Source organism: Mustela nigripes, chromosome 4, assembly GCF_022355385.1.
Source record: "Mustela nigripes isolate SB6536 chromosome 4, MUSNIG.SB6536, whole genome shotgun sequence".
NCBI lineage: Eukaryota > Metazoa > Chordata > Mammalia > Carnivora > Mustelidae > Mustela > Mustela nigripes.
The window spans coordinates 46,224,814-46,243,958 of NC_081560.1; the positions used below are offsets into that span (position 1 = coordinate 46,224,814).

Here is a 19,145-nt window from a genome sequence, read left to right on the forward strand (position 1 = left end):
CAAGGACTTTTGCTATGGAGCTTAATTAATGGATTTAGCGTAGGAAAGTAAGAAAGTACCCATTTAAAAATGGGAACTTAAAAAAAACCTCTAAAAGTTAAAAAGAAAACAAGTTTGATAGAAGTATATAATGCCGCATGTGACCAAAACATCACACCTAAGTCTGATGAAGCCTCTGGATCTAAGTACAGGGATGGGGAAGCATTAAATAACACCAGGGGATGCCATCTGCAAAGTTCAGACTCTGGGAAATTCTACAGGAGAAATGGCCCAACAAATACAATGCAAGGGAGTAAAATGAGAGGCAGAGATTGAAAGAGATTTGATACATTACCAACCAATTGGATTTTGATTTAAATCAAGAAACTCATTTATGAGGCGATGAGAACCTTTGAATACTGGGTAGTTGAAGAAATCAAGGCTTTTACTGTTAATATTTTTAGGTATGACATATTACAAATAGAAACTTACAAAGACTTCTACTTACAAATGTAGAAGAAAGGCTGTACTAAGTATCATAAAGACAAGTACAAAGACACCAATGTCTGAAGGAGAAAGAACGTCAGAAGGAGAAGCACTTCCCACGGTTGAGGAAGCATCCTAACTTATAAAGACAGAGTTTTGTTAGGGAAGTTTAAGACATTTTCCCTTTGTGATGCTTTGAATCCATCCTTGTGAACAGAGACTGTAAGAATAGTTTTAATGCTGGTGCAACCACTCTGGAAAACAGCATGGAGGTTCCTCAAAATGTTGAAAATAGAACTGCCCTATGACCCAGCAATTGCACTACTGGGTATTTACCCTAAAGATACAAACGTAGTGATCCGAAGGGGCACGTGCACCCGAATGTTTATAGCAGCAATGTCCACAATAGCCAAACTATGGAAAGAACCTAGATGTCCATCAACAGATGAATGGATAAAGAAGATGTGGTATATATACACAATGGAATACTATGCAGCCATCAAAAGAAATGAAATCTTGCCATTTGCGACAACGTGGATGGAACTAGAGTGTATCATGCTTAGTGAAATAAGTCAAGCGGAGAAAGACAACTATCATATGATCTCCCTGATATGAGGAAGTGGTGATGCAACATGGGGGCTTAAGTGGGTAGGAGAAGAATAAAGGAAACAAGATGGGATTGGGAGGGAGACAAACCATAAGTGACTCTTAATCTCACAAAACAAACTGAGGGTTGCTGGGGGGAGGGGGGTTGAGAGAAGGGGGTGGGGTTATGGACATTGGGGAGGGTATGTGCTTTGGTGAGTGCTGTGAAGTGTGTAAACCTGGCGATTCACAGACCTGTACCCCTGGGGATAAAAATTTATGTTTATGAAAAATAAAAAATTAAAAAAAAAAAGAATAGTTTTAATGAATTTTAATCCGAGAGAGAAAATGTAAAGCTGGGGTCCTGTGGAGTCAAGGAATTGTTGACACATTAAATTAAAGTCAGAGCCGATAGTCAAAATGGCTCTGAATATTCTGGATACTTCTGTATGTGACTCTCTCCCATTTCAGAGAGGACGTTCTCCAAATATCGCATTGACTCTAACCAGCAAGAGTGTACCAGAGGGCTTGCTTAGTGGAGTGTGTGTAGACTGCATGTACCTTCCTATAGATAATCATTCTATTGTGTACTACACTTGTTGAGGAATTGCTAAGTGCTCCAACAAAGAGACTTCAAAATAATATGGCTTAAAGAAAATGGAAACTTATTTTTCTCTCATGGTCTAGATGTATATGGAGAGTCCAGGGCTGGTGGGTTGTTCTGCCTGAACACAGGACTTCTATCTGTGGTCCACTTGCAGGCGTGTCCTAGGCAGCAACAACAGGAGGGGAAAAAAAGGACAAGCCATCCTTTTTATGGGTGTGACAGGGAAGTTGCCCATGTCATTTCATCTCCCATTGGTCATATTGGTCTTGTGGTCACACGTAGCTGCAAGGGAAGTTGGGAAATGTAGTTTGTAGCTGGGTAGTTGTGTTCCCAGCTATCCATCCAAGGGTTCTGTTACTAAAGCAGAAAAGGAATGAATGGAATTTGGTTAACAACCTGCCACTATTACAGTTTCTCTCTTTCTGTTGTCTCTTTCTTTTTTTTCTTTACAGAAAGTATCACTGTGCAGACTATGATTGACATCTTACGGGACAAAGCCAGTGGCGTCTGTATAGACTCTGAGTCTTTCCTTACCACAGCCAGCGTAGTGTCCGTTCTGCCTCAGAACAGAAGCTTGCCGTGCATTCACTACTTCACTGGGACCCCAGATCCTTCCAGGTTTGTCTGAGACACAGTCGTGTTGGCAGGAATTGTGCTCTTCCCTTGAAAGCTCATCCAATAAGTGTACACTGCGTTCCTGTACCTCCCCTTCTGTAGCTGAGTCACATTTTTCCATCGTGGTCCAATGTGGCCAATGCAGCACAAAGAACTTTGACTAAGGGAAGCTCTCGGCTTTAGTCACATCATTTTTTTTTTTTTTTTTAAAGTATGCTCTGTGCCCAGCACGGAGCTCAAACTCATGACCGTGAGATCAAGACCCGTGCTGAAATCAAGAGTCAGACGCTTAACTGACTGAGCCACCCAAGTGCTTGCTCTTAGTCACATCATTTTTATGACATTCATGGAGTCAAATTGTTTTAAATTCAGCGAGTATGTATTGAGTTAATACCATGGGCCAAGTGTTGTGCTGTATCTGAGGGATGCAAACATAAATAACCACACAGTGAGACAGATGCAGAAATGCCCAAGATTCAGCAAAGCAATCATGTCCTATAAGTTAGAGGACAAAATGGTCCAGAGGCATGCAGATGGAAGCAATGTCAAGTGCACCAGCTACTTCCTTAAGACATGATGTTTCAGGGAGATGCTTTCTGCCCATATACTTAGCAAAGGGGTTGTACTACTCAGTGTTTAAGAATACAGTGTCTGAGTAGATTGTCAGGATTTTGATTTCCATGTGTCTCACTTGGTAGCTGGTAAGTTACTTAACCTCTGTAAGCTTTAGTGTCTGTACTGTGTAATGAGGATAATACTGGCTCCTACTTTGTATGCTTCTTGGGAGGATTAAATGAGATAATCCAGGTAAATACACAGTAGGTTTAACTTCTCTTTATTAAAACTATTTCTGATTTGCCAGGCACACAGCAGCTCCATTCCCTGGTCATGTTCAGTCACATATACCACAAGTCATATCATCAGTGGCTTAGTTAGACACAACCATCTAATGGTGTCTAATTCTGTTCATTATCAGCATTTTTTTGAAATTCTGTTTTTGAAATTCTGTTTTGACCCAAACCTATTGTATCAGAATCTTTAAGGTGGGCTTAGGAATCTATCAACTAAGACTGATCCTCAGCCTGGAAAACTCTAGAAGACTTTCTGTTCCAGTAGTTTCACTGGTAATGTTTAGGGGGTTCCATTGGCTGAAAACCATCATTACTATTTGAATATTGGGTGTCAAATCTTTGACTGCTACCAAGAGGTCTGTAGCTGTTCAGTTTCATTCCTTCCAGCTGAACATATTTATTCTTCTCCTATTGTTTCAGGAATATAAGACAGTGACGGTGTCTATCTAGGGACTTTTTCTTAAATGACTCAGGGGAAAAGCCCGGTACCTCTCTTGACCCTCTGGCCTTACTTCTTTACTTTTTTATTTTTTTGTGTTTAGAGAAAGAGAAAGAAAGCATGTGCGCAAGTAGGGTGGGGGGAGGGGCACAGCATAGGGAGAGAGAGAATCTTAGGCAGGTTCCACACCCAGCATAGAGCCCAACTCGGGACTCAATCTCAGGACCTTGAGATCGTGACCTGAACTGAGATCAAGAGTCGGACACTTAATGGACCGAGCCACCCAAGCACCCCTCAGCCTTAACTTTAAACTACTGCCAATATCATCAAATCCTTCTGGCCGGAGCTGACTATTAAATTCAGTATAAGCTATTCTTAGTTTTTCATTCATTCATTTATTCATTCATTCACTGAGACTTATTAAGCACCTACTGTGTACAAAATATCATGCTTGTTGGGTCCAAGGGATGAAGTATGTACAAGGCAACAGGTGGTTTGGAGGCGATGATGAAGGAGCCGACCTCACGGAGGAAGGATCCCTTTTGAGTGCCAGGCATTGCGGGAAGAGGAAGAATCTGTGAGGTGCAAAAAGCAGGAATGGCATTTTGGGCAGAGGGAACATGTGCAAATGCAGAGAGCCCTGAAGCAGTGTCCAGTGGAGGCTGAGTTTCCTTCTCTCCTCCACCCTGACTCCTCCAGTAAAGGAGCCCGGCCGCCCTCATGTAGCCCCTCTTCCGGACTCTGGCTGTGAGCCTCCACTCCACAGGGTTCCACCCAGCCCCCCAGGATGCACTCCTGTTTGATCCCAGCTGCCTCCTTTTGATCTTACCTCCCAGGGCTCGAAGCTTGGTCTTATGGATGACCCCGTTCTTGCCCCCTTTGTGGTCCACCAGCTGTGGGCACGTCCTTCCTCCCCGTCATCTGGACTTCTGCTCATGGACTCTGACTTCGCTTGCCCCCAGCACTGGGGGCTCAGCCTCCTCTTGAGAACACTCTCTGCTGGCTCACAGGGGTACACATGCGCATGTAGAGCCCTACTTTTAAGTGACGGGAGTGCTCTGCCAATGCATTTCGACATATTCATTAGGAAGCAGGAGCCTTTGAGGGAGTGGGTTGAACCGAAGAAAGCCTGTACCACCCCTTTTGCTTCTGATGTCTCAGGCACCTGCTCCAAGTGTGCTTAGAAGACAGGGCTCTGTGAGGCCGGGATGCTGATACAAAGAAATGCTGTTTCGCAGAGTGAAGTACACGGCCTTGTACAATTCTAAAACCAGGCTGGGAAATAGCCTTTTCATACTGAATATGGAAAATTTCAAGTAATTTTAGAAGAAAATTATTCACGGTTAAATTAATTGAAAAGACCTTTGAGAAGATGAAGGACTTTCCGGAAGACATTCGTTTTTATCTTCCAGGGCTAAGTGAGCAGCATTTCTTACTGCGACCGTGAGAACTGTCACACATTCAACATTTCCATGTGTCTCCGTAATTGGGCATGCTTAACATTTTGTATTTTGTCAGCAGGAAGCATAATTACCTACTCTTAGGCTTTAGGCTTTTAGGTAGTAAATCGGGGAAATTTTAGCTAGCTTCTGCTGACGCTGAATGCATGAGAGAGATGTTTTCAGGAAATTATTTCAGAGCAGGGGGGTGGCAAACGATGATGATCCAAGAACAAGACTCTTTCTTGATCCCGCCCAATTAATGTGTGGATCCAAAGGACGTGATCTGACTGTTCTGTCTGCTTCAGCACTTCTCTGCCCTTTGCTCACCGCGTTCATTACCGATCTTTCTCTTGAAATAACTTGTTCTTGCATTCTCTTTTCCTCTTTCTCCTTCCCTCCTAGCGTGTAGTAGGTATTATGCAAGTTTGAGAGCTGGATGGAGATGCAGGAGTCAGAGATTGGGAAATACAGGGAGATGCCAGAGACCTTTCGTTAATTTTACTGAGCAGGCAGATTCCGTAATAGTAATATTCTGCTGAATCCGCCGGTGACTCGGTCACCGACATCATGACACCGACTGGCATTAGTGCTCCGGTTCTGACCTTTGCAAGCCTTGGCGGAAGCTGACACTTGCCAAAACTTCAGCGACATGAAGAATTGGGAGAAGGAAAGAGTAGAGAAGTCCCTTAGCACTTTGAGACTGTGACCTTCGGAGTCCCGCAGGGTGCTGGAGCCGGCGAGAGCTGATTATGTGCCTCTCTTGCCAACCCCTGTGCTCAGTGACATCACACTGGGAACTTGCCGTGGGTCACACCGCAGAAACTGGCAGACCTCATGAGTCAGAGCTTATGTGTTTCAGATGAAGCTGTCCTACTGGCACATCACCAAGAGGCCCCCACCTCTGAGAAAGCCCACAAATACTCAATGTATAGGATGGATAAACCAAGAGGGAGAGGACCCTGAAAAATGTTCCATTTTAAATATTAGAAGGCTCTTTCCCAACCCATTTCTCTAATTGTAAAACCTAGAAAACAGAGAATAGAGAATTTCTAGGAAAACAGGGTTTTGACCTTGTTTAGCTAATGGCAAAGAGCTGGGGAGATGCAAGGGACCTGGGGTGTGTGTGTACGTGTGTGCGCGTGTGTGCGCACACACACGTGTGCATGCGCATTTTCTCCTCTTCTCCCAGTGTGCCAAGCTTGAGAGGCTAAATTGGATTAACTGAGACTGTCTCATCTGGTTAATTCAAATGTAGCAACGAGTGGCACTTCTTTGTTGGTGGAGATAACACCGTGAGCCATGGACACGCCAGCCTCTGTAAGTACAGCTCTGGTCCCGTGGAGGGCACAGACGCCCACAGAGCTGAGGGCCCCATGTACAATAGCAAACCTCCCATCCCATTTCATCCTGAATCTGTCCAGCACCATCTCTCTCCTCTCTCCTACCCTACAATTTTGACTTCAGAACCTTCCAGAGCGTCTGGATCCAGCCCGAAGCTTGTCCCATGCTCCAAAAGTACTAGTTCTCTTCCCTCTAAATAGAAAGGCTCTTCACTGATAGGTTCTGCTCTCAGCCAGATGTGGCTGTGACTGTGTGATTAAAGTGACTCACAGTAAAATGTCAGAGTGACCTATGCAGAGGGACACCTGCAATTGAGAGAAAACTGGCTATTCTGGGTTCTTCTGAACTTGCTTGAAAGTTTAATAGATTCATCTGAGCAGAAGCCTGTGCTGCTCCCCTGCTCTGTTCCAGACTCCCCTCAGCGGATCTGCTGGGGATTCTGGGGCCCTGGGTAAGCCTGGCTTAGTCACTAAGGGACTTCCTGCACCTTCAGTGAGGACAGAGCCGTGGTTGAGGTCAGAAGTGCTAGCTGGCCGCTGATAATAAAATTCCAAATCCCAAAGCACAAAAAGGGTGTCATTTTTCTGACAATGTGTATAAAAAACCAATAGAAGGCTGTAATATTGAGAAGTAGTGGGGAAAAACTGACCTCTGCTTTGGACATCTGAATTTAGTTCTCCATTTGCCACTTTGGACCAAGCACTTAGCTGCTAGGAGCCTCAGTCTTTTCATCTGTAAAATGGGATGGGAATTTTTGTCCTGCCTTATTCATTGCTGTATCCCGAGCACCTAGAACAGGGATCTGTTGCTCAGTCATCACTCAACACGTATTTCCTGATGAGTGAATGGATAAATAGGAGTAGCAGGAGAACTGAAGGCAAGCACTTTGAGAATTATGATACACTATAAAATGGTAGGGGATTTCATGGTAATTTTGTTTTCCTTCCAAATGAGAAAACAAATGAAAGGAAAACAGATTTTTTTTTTTTTTTTTTTTTTACACTGGCTCAGTGCATCAATCATGAGGTTTTGGAAGACAGAAAGGACAGATATGGCAAAGATTCCTCTAGGGGAGTGTGTTTCTTGGCTGTGGCTCCAAGTGTCTCCAAGGCTAACATTCTGCAGACCTCTGAGCCAGACTGTGGAAGCCGTGCTGTGCTTCTTGTCATCAGACCTGAGATTTGTCTCAGGGAGAGCTGATGGTTGTGGTGACGTGGTTTCTTTTGTGCTGCTCATGGCTTCTTTTGCTTCATTGTCTCTCCTGAGGCTGGATTGTCTCTCAGAGTAGCTCAGCCAGCTTTAAACCTCCTCATTGACCAGCTGCTGGGCTGCCTTTTGCTACTGGAAGCACTTTCCCCTTCTGGTCCTATTAGCTTGTGTTCCTGTCACAGCGCACCATGGAGGGGCTGAGTGACCAGGGTAAATTCCGGGATTGATGGCTTCTCTGAAACCAAAGACAGAGCAGAACCAGCTTTCTGGATCCCCCTCAGCTGTGTTTCACATCAGAGCCAACCCTGGGACACCCTGGGAGAGCTCCAAAGTGCGACAAAGTGTGCCCTGCCCTGTCCGGGTGGCCTAGGAGGGGTGGTGCCTTATGACCCCGGGGACAGTTTTAGCTTTGCCACTGGCTGTGACCTTGGTCAAGTCTTCTACTTTCTGGGCCAATAATGAACATAGATTCGATCAGGTGGCATTTGAAAAGCTACCATTTGAACTTGAAGTGTGGGAAAGTGCCAGAGATACTCCTCACCTATTTGGAAGTTTAGTGTGATTTTCTCTGAGGCTTGGCAAGAAATCAGAAGGTTTGGGGACCACTGAGTTATCTACATTCTGCTTTTTTTGGATACCTAGCCACAAATATTCAAGCCTGAGTTATAATTCCAACATTCTGACTTAAATAAATATTAGTACTATTGTCATCTGTCATCAGCAGCAATTTTTATCCAATCTCATCCATGGGGTCACTGTGCCAGAGTGGCCTTGAAATGAAGAGTCAAGTCAAGCCTTGCCAGAGGCCAGGCCTGGGGCCAGCCCCATCGCCCAGCGTTAGCCCGTGGAGGTCACAGCTCTGACCCTTTCTGGCCAGCGACCCTGTGGCTGAAACGATGTGCACTGCACAGGCTTCGGACTGTGTGGCGGGAGCCCAGACCCTGCCTCCCATACAGACGAGACCCTGCCCACCCAGGAGGCTGCAGCTGAATGTCTGTTGGAGGACAGTGTGCTGCACACGGACTTTTCAGGAGCCCGGCTTGCTCTTAGCCCTGAAGGGTGGGGTGCTTGCCTTCTGTGGGTGGGAGGGTCGGACCCATGTACGTCCAAGAGGTTGGAGGAGGTGCCCGTTGGCGGTTTGCCAGCCCTCTATGCAGGGTAGCCCCGCTGCGTCCTGGGCAGCCTTGGCCCAGTGGAAGTAGGCCAGCCCACATACTGTGTGCTTCCAGGAGAAGGGGCTGAGGATGGGTCTAGACTCCTGTAAATGTTTGCATCCCCTGCAGACAGCAAGGTGCCTGGCACCCATCCCTAGTCAGCACCATCCACTCTACCAGCTGGGAGCATGAAGGTCTCACTGCTTTTAATTCTCACATTAACTTAGCTGGAGCCCAGTCTTGCAGAGTGACTTCTGGCTCTTTCTTCCTCTCCTGAGCCTCCTTCCCTCCCCTTCCCCAGGGAACCAATCTAAGAGGTCAGTTCTCATTACAGATTTTCCCCACTATCTGCAAGTTCACTTTACCCCACTTCACTTGTATGAAAGATGGACGTTAGTATGGTACCTGTTTTCACTACACACAAGAAATCCCGAGAGGATTTTTGCTGTTACAAAATGGTAATTGCTTCTTCGCCTTATGCCGTTTTGGCTTACGAGAGCTTTCCGAGGAATGTTCTCCCTTCGGAATGTTCTGCTTTCAAGCAGCTGGGGAAACCTCGCTGGGCTCCTCAGACCTGGTATGTCAGGAGTCCCCTGGGTGCCTTCTTCACATGCAGGTTCTGATCCAGCAGGAGGGGGCTGGGGCTGTAGGGGGCTGTTGATGCCTCCCATCTAAGGACACAATTTGGGTAGCCAGGGTCATTGTTTCTGGTTCTTTTCTTATTATGACACACCTGGAAATGTTTGTGGGGCACACTGGCAAGGCTGCTGTGGCCACCTCAGGCCCAGCCACCTCAGGGCCCAGGGGTCAATGTCCCAGCTCACTGCTCCCCCACCTGAGGCATGGAATGGCTGAGGGGCACTGGCTGAGAGGAGAGAAAAGAACCCAAATCTGACCAGTACGCGTGGGAGTCTGGATGTAGTCTTCTCTGTCTTCTTGTTATTCCAGGTGCTGCCCCATGTGCGGCTACATGCAAGCCACCCTTGGGGTCCAGGAGCACTGCCGTCGTTCAGCACTGTTTTCTCTGGGTGCAGAGAGAGGAGAAGAGGGCTCTCTCCCTGTGTTACACTCCCATGTGTTCTCCACACTCCCTGTTGGCTTGGGATCCCAGGATGCAGTTTTTTAGAAACGTGGCTCTTTTGGGGTGTGTGTGTGTATGTGTGTACATGTGCTCAGGTATGCACAGATACATGTGCATGCACATGCATGTGCTCACCCACACAGCCGTTTTCCTTAAGGTGCACCATCGTGGCAGAGAGCTGAAGGAGTTCTTGCATTAGTCACCTCCTATGCCCAGAGCTCCTCTTTCACACAACTGGGCTTCTGTTTCTCTGTAGTGTGTCTGGGGACTCTGGGAACCTTTGTGTCATCTGCCAATAGGTTACCTTAAAAAAAAAAAAAAAAAGAGATGGGTTCTCAGACCCTTCCTTTCCAGGAGGCCACTTTCAGCAAGCTGTGGTAGAGAAAGGCAGACCTCTCCCAGTGCCAATAGATGGCCCATGGCACCCTTTCCTCTGGACACTAAGTGTCTGTTTGCCTTGCTTTACATAACTAAAAGGGGCCTCTCAAATGGTTTTCCCAGAACAAAGCAAGTCTGTTTTGATGTCTCCTTGCTGTTAATAGGAGAATTTGCAGCTGGTAAATGACAGTTTTACTAAAATATTTACTAAAATATGCAGTGGTGTCTCTGTCTTGGCACCCACCCACCACCCACCGCCCACCACGAGCTGGCTCAGGCAGTGTTTGCTGAGCGGAAGGACAGTCTGGTGTCTTCAAGCCTCAAGTTCAGTTTGGCTAAAGCACCCCTCCTTTCTCTCCAGGTCCATATTCAAGCCTTTCATCTTTGTTGATGATGTGAAACTTGTCCCCAAAGCACAGTCTCCTTGTTTTGGGGACAATGACCCTGCCAAAAAGGAGCCTCGGTTCCTGGAGAAGCCAGACCGCCGGCATGAGCTGTACAAGGCCCACGAGTGGGCACGTGCTGTCATCGAAAGTGACCAGGTGAGCCTGGTGCCAAGCCTGTGGAGGGGGCGTGGTCTGCAAAAGGGGAGACAGGGGAGCAGTTATGGAACTCATCACTTTCCTCCTCACCAGCTTGCCTTCTTTCAGAAATCCAGGTACCCAAGGCCCTTCCTAGAAGCCTGCTGTTAATTTTTCCAGCCAGTCTCTTGAATCCAAATGAAACAAAGCCTTTACTTCTGATGTTGTTCCAGAACTCAGTGGGCTTGGAATATCCCTCTTTCATTTACTGTTTACCTAGGAATAACAGAAATATGTGGTCCTAGTAGGGATAACTGCTTTTCTGCTGCCTAAAAATCTTTCTGTACTTTTGGGGGTACAGAGTTGTACAAGATGGCAAAACTTTACTTAAAGGTACAGTCATATGTTGTTTTAAAAAAAAAGGTAACTCTGAGAAACTTCTGGAAATGGATGGTGGTCATGGGTGTTCAACAGTGCAAATATCCTTATGCCACTGACCTTGTACACTTAAACATGGCTAAAACAGAAAATTTTAGGTTATGTATATTTTACTATAATTTTAAAAAGTTTTAAAAAAAGATTCCCAAATTCCAAGTTTTTAAAAAAAGTTATTCTTCTTGTGCAGCTTCCCACACCCATCTTGGCCCAAGCTTTGGTAAATGAAGTCACAAGACATCAATTCAAACAAGACACACACTGTATTTGCCCACGGCAGCCATTCGTGACAGATCATGTATAACCCCCAAGCCTCTGTTTTGCTGAAGGGGAGGGGAAGGAACATGGTCGTTAAATGCCCACTGGCCTCCCATGCATGTGTTTAACAACTTAGAACAGGTCCAGATTGTCCTGAAGAAAGGGACACCTTGTAGACAAATGGGTACCTGCCTTTGTGTGGACTGGGGGAGCTTATTTTCTCCTTCCTAGCTTGGCAGACTCTGTGAAAAGCATAGAAAGAAGGGCAACATCAACAGTAAATCCAGGGAAATCCAGAAAGAATCTCAGAGAAGGGTAGCCTTGCTACTCCTAGAGTTTGCTTTTCTATGCCACAGAAACAACCATTTGGACGTGTCAAAGTCACGGTGTTTTCACATCTGCCTTCCCTGCCAAACGTGTCCCTGGAAGCATGAGCGCGGCCACCTCGCCGCGCTGGGCTTTGCTCAGAGCGGTCCACCTCGCTTCCCAACTGTGCGTGTTTTCTAGGGAGGATAGCAAGCCCCGAATAAAAACGCCACTTGGTGGTTTTTGAATGTTTGGCAACTGGAAGGCAGAGGGAGAAAGGGCTGTGTGTTTGAGCTAGTCTGCATAAAATGTCAAAGAGTTGAGATCGATGAGGTTGGGTGGGCTTTGACATGGAGAAATGACCACTGGTTTGTGTCAAAGCCTTGTTAGGAAGTGGTGGATGGGTGGTGACGGCAGCTTCTCCATTCTGGGACAAATTGGGCCCATGAAAGCTTCTCACGGTCATCCGCCGTGAGTGAGTGGAAGAAGAGATCTCCCCACCTCAGAATGAAAGTAAGTTGGGATGTGTGGAACACGTTTGTTCGCTGATCCATGTATTCATTCTACAAACGGCTCTTGGGAATGTCTACTGTGTCCCAGGCAGTGGAGCATAGTGATGAGCTCAGTTCTCACTCCCAGGAGATCGTGGGCTAATGGGGCATGCAGGCAAGTTGACAGACCTAACAAGACAGGAAAAGAACAGCCATGACTGAGTAAAGGCATTGACAGAGAGCCCAGAGGAAAGGTTCAGAGAGGCCTGGAGATGGGTACAAGTTGACCAAGTGCTGAGGAAGAGCAGAGTGGAGTGTCATGGGTTGGAAGAACATAGTTAATTCAGTCTGGCTGAAGGGAAGGAGACACGAGGGCCATGGTAGGAGGGGAGGCAAGAGAGAGCTATGTATGTTACAAAAGGCCTTTCCTGAGTGTCTCCTGAGAGCCTGGATTTTGACCTGAAAGCAGCGAGGAGTTAAGGATGCCAAGGGGAGAAGTACCATAACCAACCTGGCATTCTAGAATGGTCCCTGTAGCAGTTGTGGGGAAACAGATTGAACGGGGTTGGGGGGCCTCTGGGAGGCTTTCTTGTCCGCTGTAGTGACCCGCGCTGTTTCCGTCCTTCCTCAGGAGCAAGGTCGCCAGCTGAGAAAGACCATGCTGGAACTAGAGAAGCAAGGCCTGGAGGCCATGGAAGAAATCCTGACCGGCTCTGACCCCCTGGACCCCAGCGAAGTGGGGGATCTTTTCTATGACTGTGTTGACACTGAGATTAAGTTCTTTAAGTGAAGTAAGCATTCCGAATCTTTCCCCTTCTTATTTAAATGTTCCCACCTTACTAAATTACCAGCAAAACAAACCACTCTCCTGTGTGAGTAAAATGAGACAGTTCAGATGTGTTAAAGTCACACTCTTGCGTTCCGCCCGAAGCTCAGCAGTGACCCCTTCCCCTACCACGTAGCTTCCCTTCTTTTGCAATGTAACGCATCTCCATCTGCCTGTCGTCCGACTGTATGACTGCTTGTGCACTTCCAGCCGCTCTGGTTGCCTCTCAGTGACAGTGGACACATTAGCCTTCTCGTGGAGGATGAGGGTTCATCGGGCCTCGGGAGGGGGCTGCACAGTGCTTAAGTGTGCGGGAAAAGCAAAACCTTTTGAAGTCTTATTCTTCCTTCCAGTACTGATTTCTTCCAGGTTGACAGAAGGCACAGGGCTCTTCTGTGTGTGCTTGAGGGAGTAGCTTCCAGGCTTCCCGTCCCATGAGTGAATGCCTGTCATGCAGAGTGTCCCCACATGAGGGGACCAAACCACTGGCGAGGAACAAAGGGAACCCTTCTGTGGTCCCAGCTCATCCTGATTCCTGGGATCGTACTAGAGCCTCTACACCATGCTTGTGTGCAGGCCACCTGCAGACAGCCCGTGTGTGCGGGACAGCTGGTTAGTGGAGTCAGGAGTGCCCACGGGAGAGACTCCGAGGCAGCCGCATGGTGGCATATCCCCGCATCACCACGTGGCTCTCCCTGCCCAGCGGTGTGCCCACCCCTTGGATGTGGCTTTGGGTGCAGTGATTTCGGGCCCGAGGATGGCCATCTACTTCAGGATTAATTCAGTGGCTCCAGGGCATAGTTCCACCCCACAAAGCTGTGGATTCCCCAGCTGGCAGGGGAAAGAAAAGGAGAAACTCTTGACTGTCTAGATTTCAGCTAAAGTAGCTGGAATCTGAGCAGCGATGACATTATCTCCGCAGAGACTTGAATTAAACTGATTTGTTTCCATCGTCGCATTCACACGGAGGATTTGACTTACCACCAGAGCATAGAAGAAGAGCGTGTGAGAAGGACCAGATGGGCTCCACACTGGGAAGACAGAGGGCAAGGAGGTGACAGATGGTTGCAGAAGCATTTCGCCGCGGGGTAGCGATCCAACCCCCAGCCTTCCTGCCCAGCTCGCTCTAGCCCACAAAGCCACGTAGGAGGCAGCTGGCTCTCTCTGGCCCTTCCTGCTAGTGCTTGCAGCTGCTCTCGGAAGGTAGCTGAATTGGGCAGGTGCGGCACGGGGGGACTTCGCTCTGGCCATCGATACTCTCGAGCGCTGTGAGATGCTTGGGGGGCAGAGATGATGGATAGACGGGGGAGCAGGTGTAGCCACTAGTGGAAGGACAGCAGTTCCTTTACTCCGGCCTCCCCCATGCCAATGGGGCCCATTCACACTTCATCACTGGTAGGAACTGGCAAGTGGAAATACTGAGAGTGTTTTTACTCTTCAAAGTGACCTAGGGTTAGGGACTCTGCGCTGACCACGGTGCATGGTAGGCTGTGTGGGCTGGAAGGGACATGGTCCCACACACAGATGTGGGCACAGAGGGCCACGGGTCTTACCAGAACACATCTTGGGCTACCAACTTCCCTTGAAGAGTGTGGGTGTCAGAGCGCCACGAGCTTTTGGTCCAGCAGTTTTGTGAATTCTGGTTGTAAAATCGTAAACAATGAGTGGTAGATGGTGGGGAGGATGTTTGGCCTGAGAGAGTTAACACAGCCGTTCATGGTGGCTTGTGGTAGCTGAATCTCATCCAGGGCTTTCCCTGTCGATGAATGCAGGGCCTTCTCTTAGAGGGAGCAGCCACCCTCAGTGCATCTGTTTACGGATGCTAAGGCAGGGGATGGGGAGGCTTGGCGGGGGAGGAAGGGTGACAGAGGTACCTTGCCTCTCCTAAGTCCCCCTGCTTAGTGGCTATTTAAGAAGAGCCACCGTAAAATTTCACCACATGGTTTCAGTTCCACCTGTTATAGAAATACTTGATCAGATCAGAGATACCCACCGTGATTCAGGGTTTTACCAAAAGAAGTCTAGTGAGACGGCTTCCCTTATTATGGGCTAAGCAAAGGTCATGGATAACCCATCCAGACTGTGTGTTCCCTAGCCACTGTGAAGTGGGAAATACAATGGCTACTTCTGTTAGGGGACGTTTGGCCAGCATCTCAAAGTAGGGCCAACCCAAAATGAAAATTGTCTTGTCACAATTGTGATGTTCCTGTCTTACCACCAGGGGGCGTGGCAGCCCGCCATGGCACAGCTTGGCAGAAGTTCAATGGGGCTGGGATGCTTCCCTCTGGCGCTGTCGGGATCTGTGTACAGTCAAACCCCCAGTAATAGTAGTAGATGAATCTTTGTGCCTTGGGGGTTGTGGGGAAAAACAAGAGAGTAAGGAGTCTGCAGATGCGCCTGGACTCACTTTTTGTGACTTTTATCTACTTAGGTCAACTGCTTAAAATATGTTGTTGAATTTTGGGCAGGTTGTTGGTGAGATGTTTCTTTTTAAATGCTCCTAACAGACTCTGCTTTTGAAAAATGCTTATCACTACGTGGATGATTTCTTGACCAGGGATTGCTTTTCTAAAGGCAGTGTGGGGAAATGAATATGCAAGATAACTATGAAAGCAATGTTTAAAGGTCGGTGTGTAAATAGCTTCCTGAAATACCATTTGTGTATCCATTAAGACTTGGATGGGGGAGCTGTGCATGCTTTGTGCAGAAAGAAGACATGGCCACGATGGAATTTTTCCCCTATTCCCATGCCCCATAACCAAACATAAGCTATTTCATCTTGTCTAGTAGATGGGATTTACCATAGATGAAGACACCCCTTATCCCCTCGGGGGGAAAGAGGCTACAGTAAAAGTAAATTAGCAAAGCAGAATAGTACTCTTAATTCTTGGGAGGCTGGTTTGGAATTTTAGGTAGAATAAGGATGTACTTGAAATTATGGTGATTCCTTAGTGCCCAGTAACATAAGACACAGTGTTACCATTAAGAAGAGTCTTTCTTACAAGCTAACAGAGCAGGTATATGCATATTAGATATTAGCAGTGAAGTTCCTTCACTATTGGGTGAATCATTAGGTATAAAAAATAATTGCCAATCAGGCAAACCATTTCGCTCCCTAACTTACATCATCCCGCATTGGTACAGGTGTTACACCACCCTGGCTGGCCCAGCAGGGAAACCAGGTGGGACCAATGTGCCTGCTAGGAAACCACGAACTGCATTCTCAGCTAAAGAACAGTCAGGTCATTTGTAAGGGAGGTCTCCAACTGAGCTCTCAGCTTTAGGAAGGAAGCACATGGAAGAAGGAGGGAGGAGAGACCCCCCCCTCCCCAGATGACTATTCTTGTATGGGGGGGAGGAGTTGCGGGTCACAAGCACGTGCTATCCCAGCACCACCCTGTGCATCCCCATGGTGGTGACATTTCATCCTGCACAGTCCCAAGTCCCAGCTCTCCTCCTATGGCTTGTGTCAAGTGTGCTTTATCAGACTGACTTCAAACATTCCGAAATGTCACATGCAGATTTCTCATGGGAATGAATAGGTACATGTTTGCAATCATGTTGTGAGAAGTTAAATGTGTGAGCTGGAAAATGCTATTGGCAGGGAATAATAAAAAAAGAAAAATCTTTGTGTTTCCTGCAGTGGGAACTGACCATGTAGTCTTAACAGCCTTTTGTACAAACACCTATGAACCAGATAACTTCCCTCTCCAGTGCTTGCCCTTGGAATTGTCTCTGAATACATCAAGCATACAATAAAAGAAAAAACAAAAAACACTCAAATGAATGTCCTTGTGTTTCATGAATAAATGTGGACATCAGTCACAAAATAGAAAATGTACGAATGGGGAATATATTTTTCTGACTGGCATCTTCAGAAAACCCAGTCAGCTCAGCGTTTCCAACGTGGTGTACCATTCTGTGGATAAGTCACTCTTAAAAATAAATACCAAAGCACAGTGAGAGACCACTTCACACCCATCGGAATGGTTACTATCAAAAAGCAGAAAATAACAGTGTCGGTGAGGCTGTGGAGACACTGGAGCCCTTGTACAGTGTTGGTGGGAGTGGAAAATGGTGCGGCTGATATGGAAAACGGTATGGCCGTGCCTCACAAAAGTTGAAAAGATAGAATTAGCATATAACCCAGAAATTCCGCTTCTGAGTAGATGCCCAAAAGAACCGAAAGCAAGGCCTCAGAGATGTTTGTACACCCCTGTTGATAGCAACATTATTCTCAATAGCCAAAAGGTGCAAACAACCCAAGTGTCCATTGATGTTATTCTGAGGGAAATAAGCCAGGATCCAGAAGACAAATATTGTCTGATCCCACTTACATGAGGTCCCAATAGTAGGTAAGCTCCTAGAACCCCGGGAAGTGGAATGGTGGTTGCCAGGGGCTGGGAGAATGGGGAATGAGGAGTTGTTGTCAAGGCAGTAGAGTTTTAGTTTTGCAAGCTGGTGAAAGAATTCTGGAGCTTGGCTGCGCAATCCTGTGAAGGTACGTAACAATACTCAGCATGGTCATGATGGTGAATTTATGTCACGCATCTTATACCACAAACAGAAACCACACTAGAAACGGAAGTCCTGATTGCCAGAACATCGGTGCCATCTATGCCAAGCATCTTTATATGAAAGCCATGGCACTGCTACTAACTAACTTCACTGACGAGAAAGGCTAGCTGTTCCCACTCCCATGACCTAGAAATGCCACACTGCTTCCATGATTCGGTCTCCACGGTGACAGGCAAAAGGTAACTGAGTAGTATCTTGTTCATGAAGATAGGACTTTGTCCTTGGTACAACTGACTGATGTCAAGGTCAGAGAAGACGTCCGCCCCATTTACATGACCAGGAACAGCTAGCCCTTTAAACCTTATTTCCAACTCTTTTTTCAGAAACATAACATTCTCCCACAAAGCTCCACCATGACCACACGTTTGTTTGCTGGGGCTGCTATCATCAAATACCACAGAGTGCTTGGCTCAAACCCCAGGAATGGATCGTCTCACAGTTCTGGAGGCGAGAAGTCAAAAAACAAGGTGTCTGCGAGGTTGGGTCCCTCTGAGGGCTGTGGGGGAGAATCTGTCGTACGCTTCTCCACCAGCTCCTGGTGGTTTGCTGGCCTGCAGCTTCACCCCATCTCTGTCTTCATCTTCACATAGCATCACTGTGTCTGTGACCAAATCTCCCTTCTTACAAGGACACCAGGCCGACTGGATTAGGGCCCACCCCACTGCATATGGCCTCCCCTTAACCAATTACATCTTCAACAACTTTATTCCCAAAGAAAGTTACAATCTGAGATGTGGAGTTAGGACTTCCACATACGAGTTTTTGGAAGACATAATTCAGTCTGTAACAGAGCAGCTTTGTGAAGGATGTGCAAATCCCTGGGGCCTGGTGTGAGCATTTGGAACTCACTCCTGCAAGTCATAGGTACAGCCCTGCTCACGGAGCTGCTTCCCTCACCCTCGTAGCTGCCACCTCTGCCCCACATCACTCCATCAGCGGTTCCTAAAAGTATGGCTCCTTCACCTCCGTAGTCTGTGGCTTTGACCTTTATCACCCCCTTCATGGATTATCTTGGGCCTCTGCTTTTCTTCTCCACTCAGAATGGCCCTTTTGGTAGGGAAAGAGCTTCTCTCTACCTCTGCTAATAAGAGCGGCAGATAAAACAAATCGGGTCCTTCACTCATTAGGAGGACTACAAAAACCAGTGTGTGGCAGCGAACTTTGAAATGAGTTTCTAGATGAGACTTATTTCTGGAACGTCTATGAATTTTAATTACTGTTCTCTCCTTGCTATCCAGCAGCAGAGCCAGTCAGGGGGGTGCTCTGAGCCACTCTGTAACAGTTGAAGTGGAATGCCAGGGTACAGCCAAGGTGAGCTGTCTGGGACTCAGCTGAAATGAGCAAACTTGTACCCTAGAGTGCGGGGTGTGCTCATCCCTGCATCTGTGGGGACCCAAGAGTGAAGGGCTTCTTTAGGGCTTATGTCACTACATCTTGACCACTATATGCTTAGGTCTATATTTGTGTCCCTGTTTTACACATGAGGAAACTGAGGCACACGCTGGTTATGTAATTTACATCCCCAAACTTGTAAGAGGCCAAATAGATTATGTTTGACTCTAA

General features: G+C 47.1%; 1 protein-coding gene across 2 annotated transcripts in view; it reads left to right on the forward strand.

The window, feature by feature from the left end:
* Window positions 1–15,490, forward strand: part of SCRN1 (secernin 1) — a 60,188-nt gene extending 44,698 nt beyond the window's left edge. For both annotated transcript variants that reach the window (XM_059396653.1, XM_059396654.1), the window contains exons 6-8: window positions 2,110–2,275; window positions 10,529–10,709; window positions 12,810–15,490. In XM_059396653.1, coding sequence (XP_059252636.1) covers window positions 2,110–2,275; window positions 10,529–10,709; window positions 12,810–12,968 — 506 coding nt within the window. In that variant the 3' untranslated portion in view covers window positions 12,969–15,490. The remainder of the gene's footprint in view (window positions 1–2,109; window positions 2,276–10,528; window positions 10,710–12,809) is intronic.
* Window positions 15,491–19,145: the final 3,655 nt, after the last annotated feature.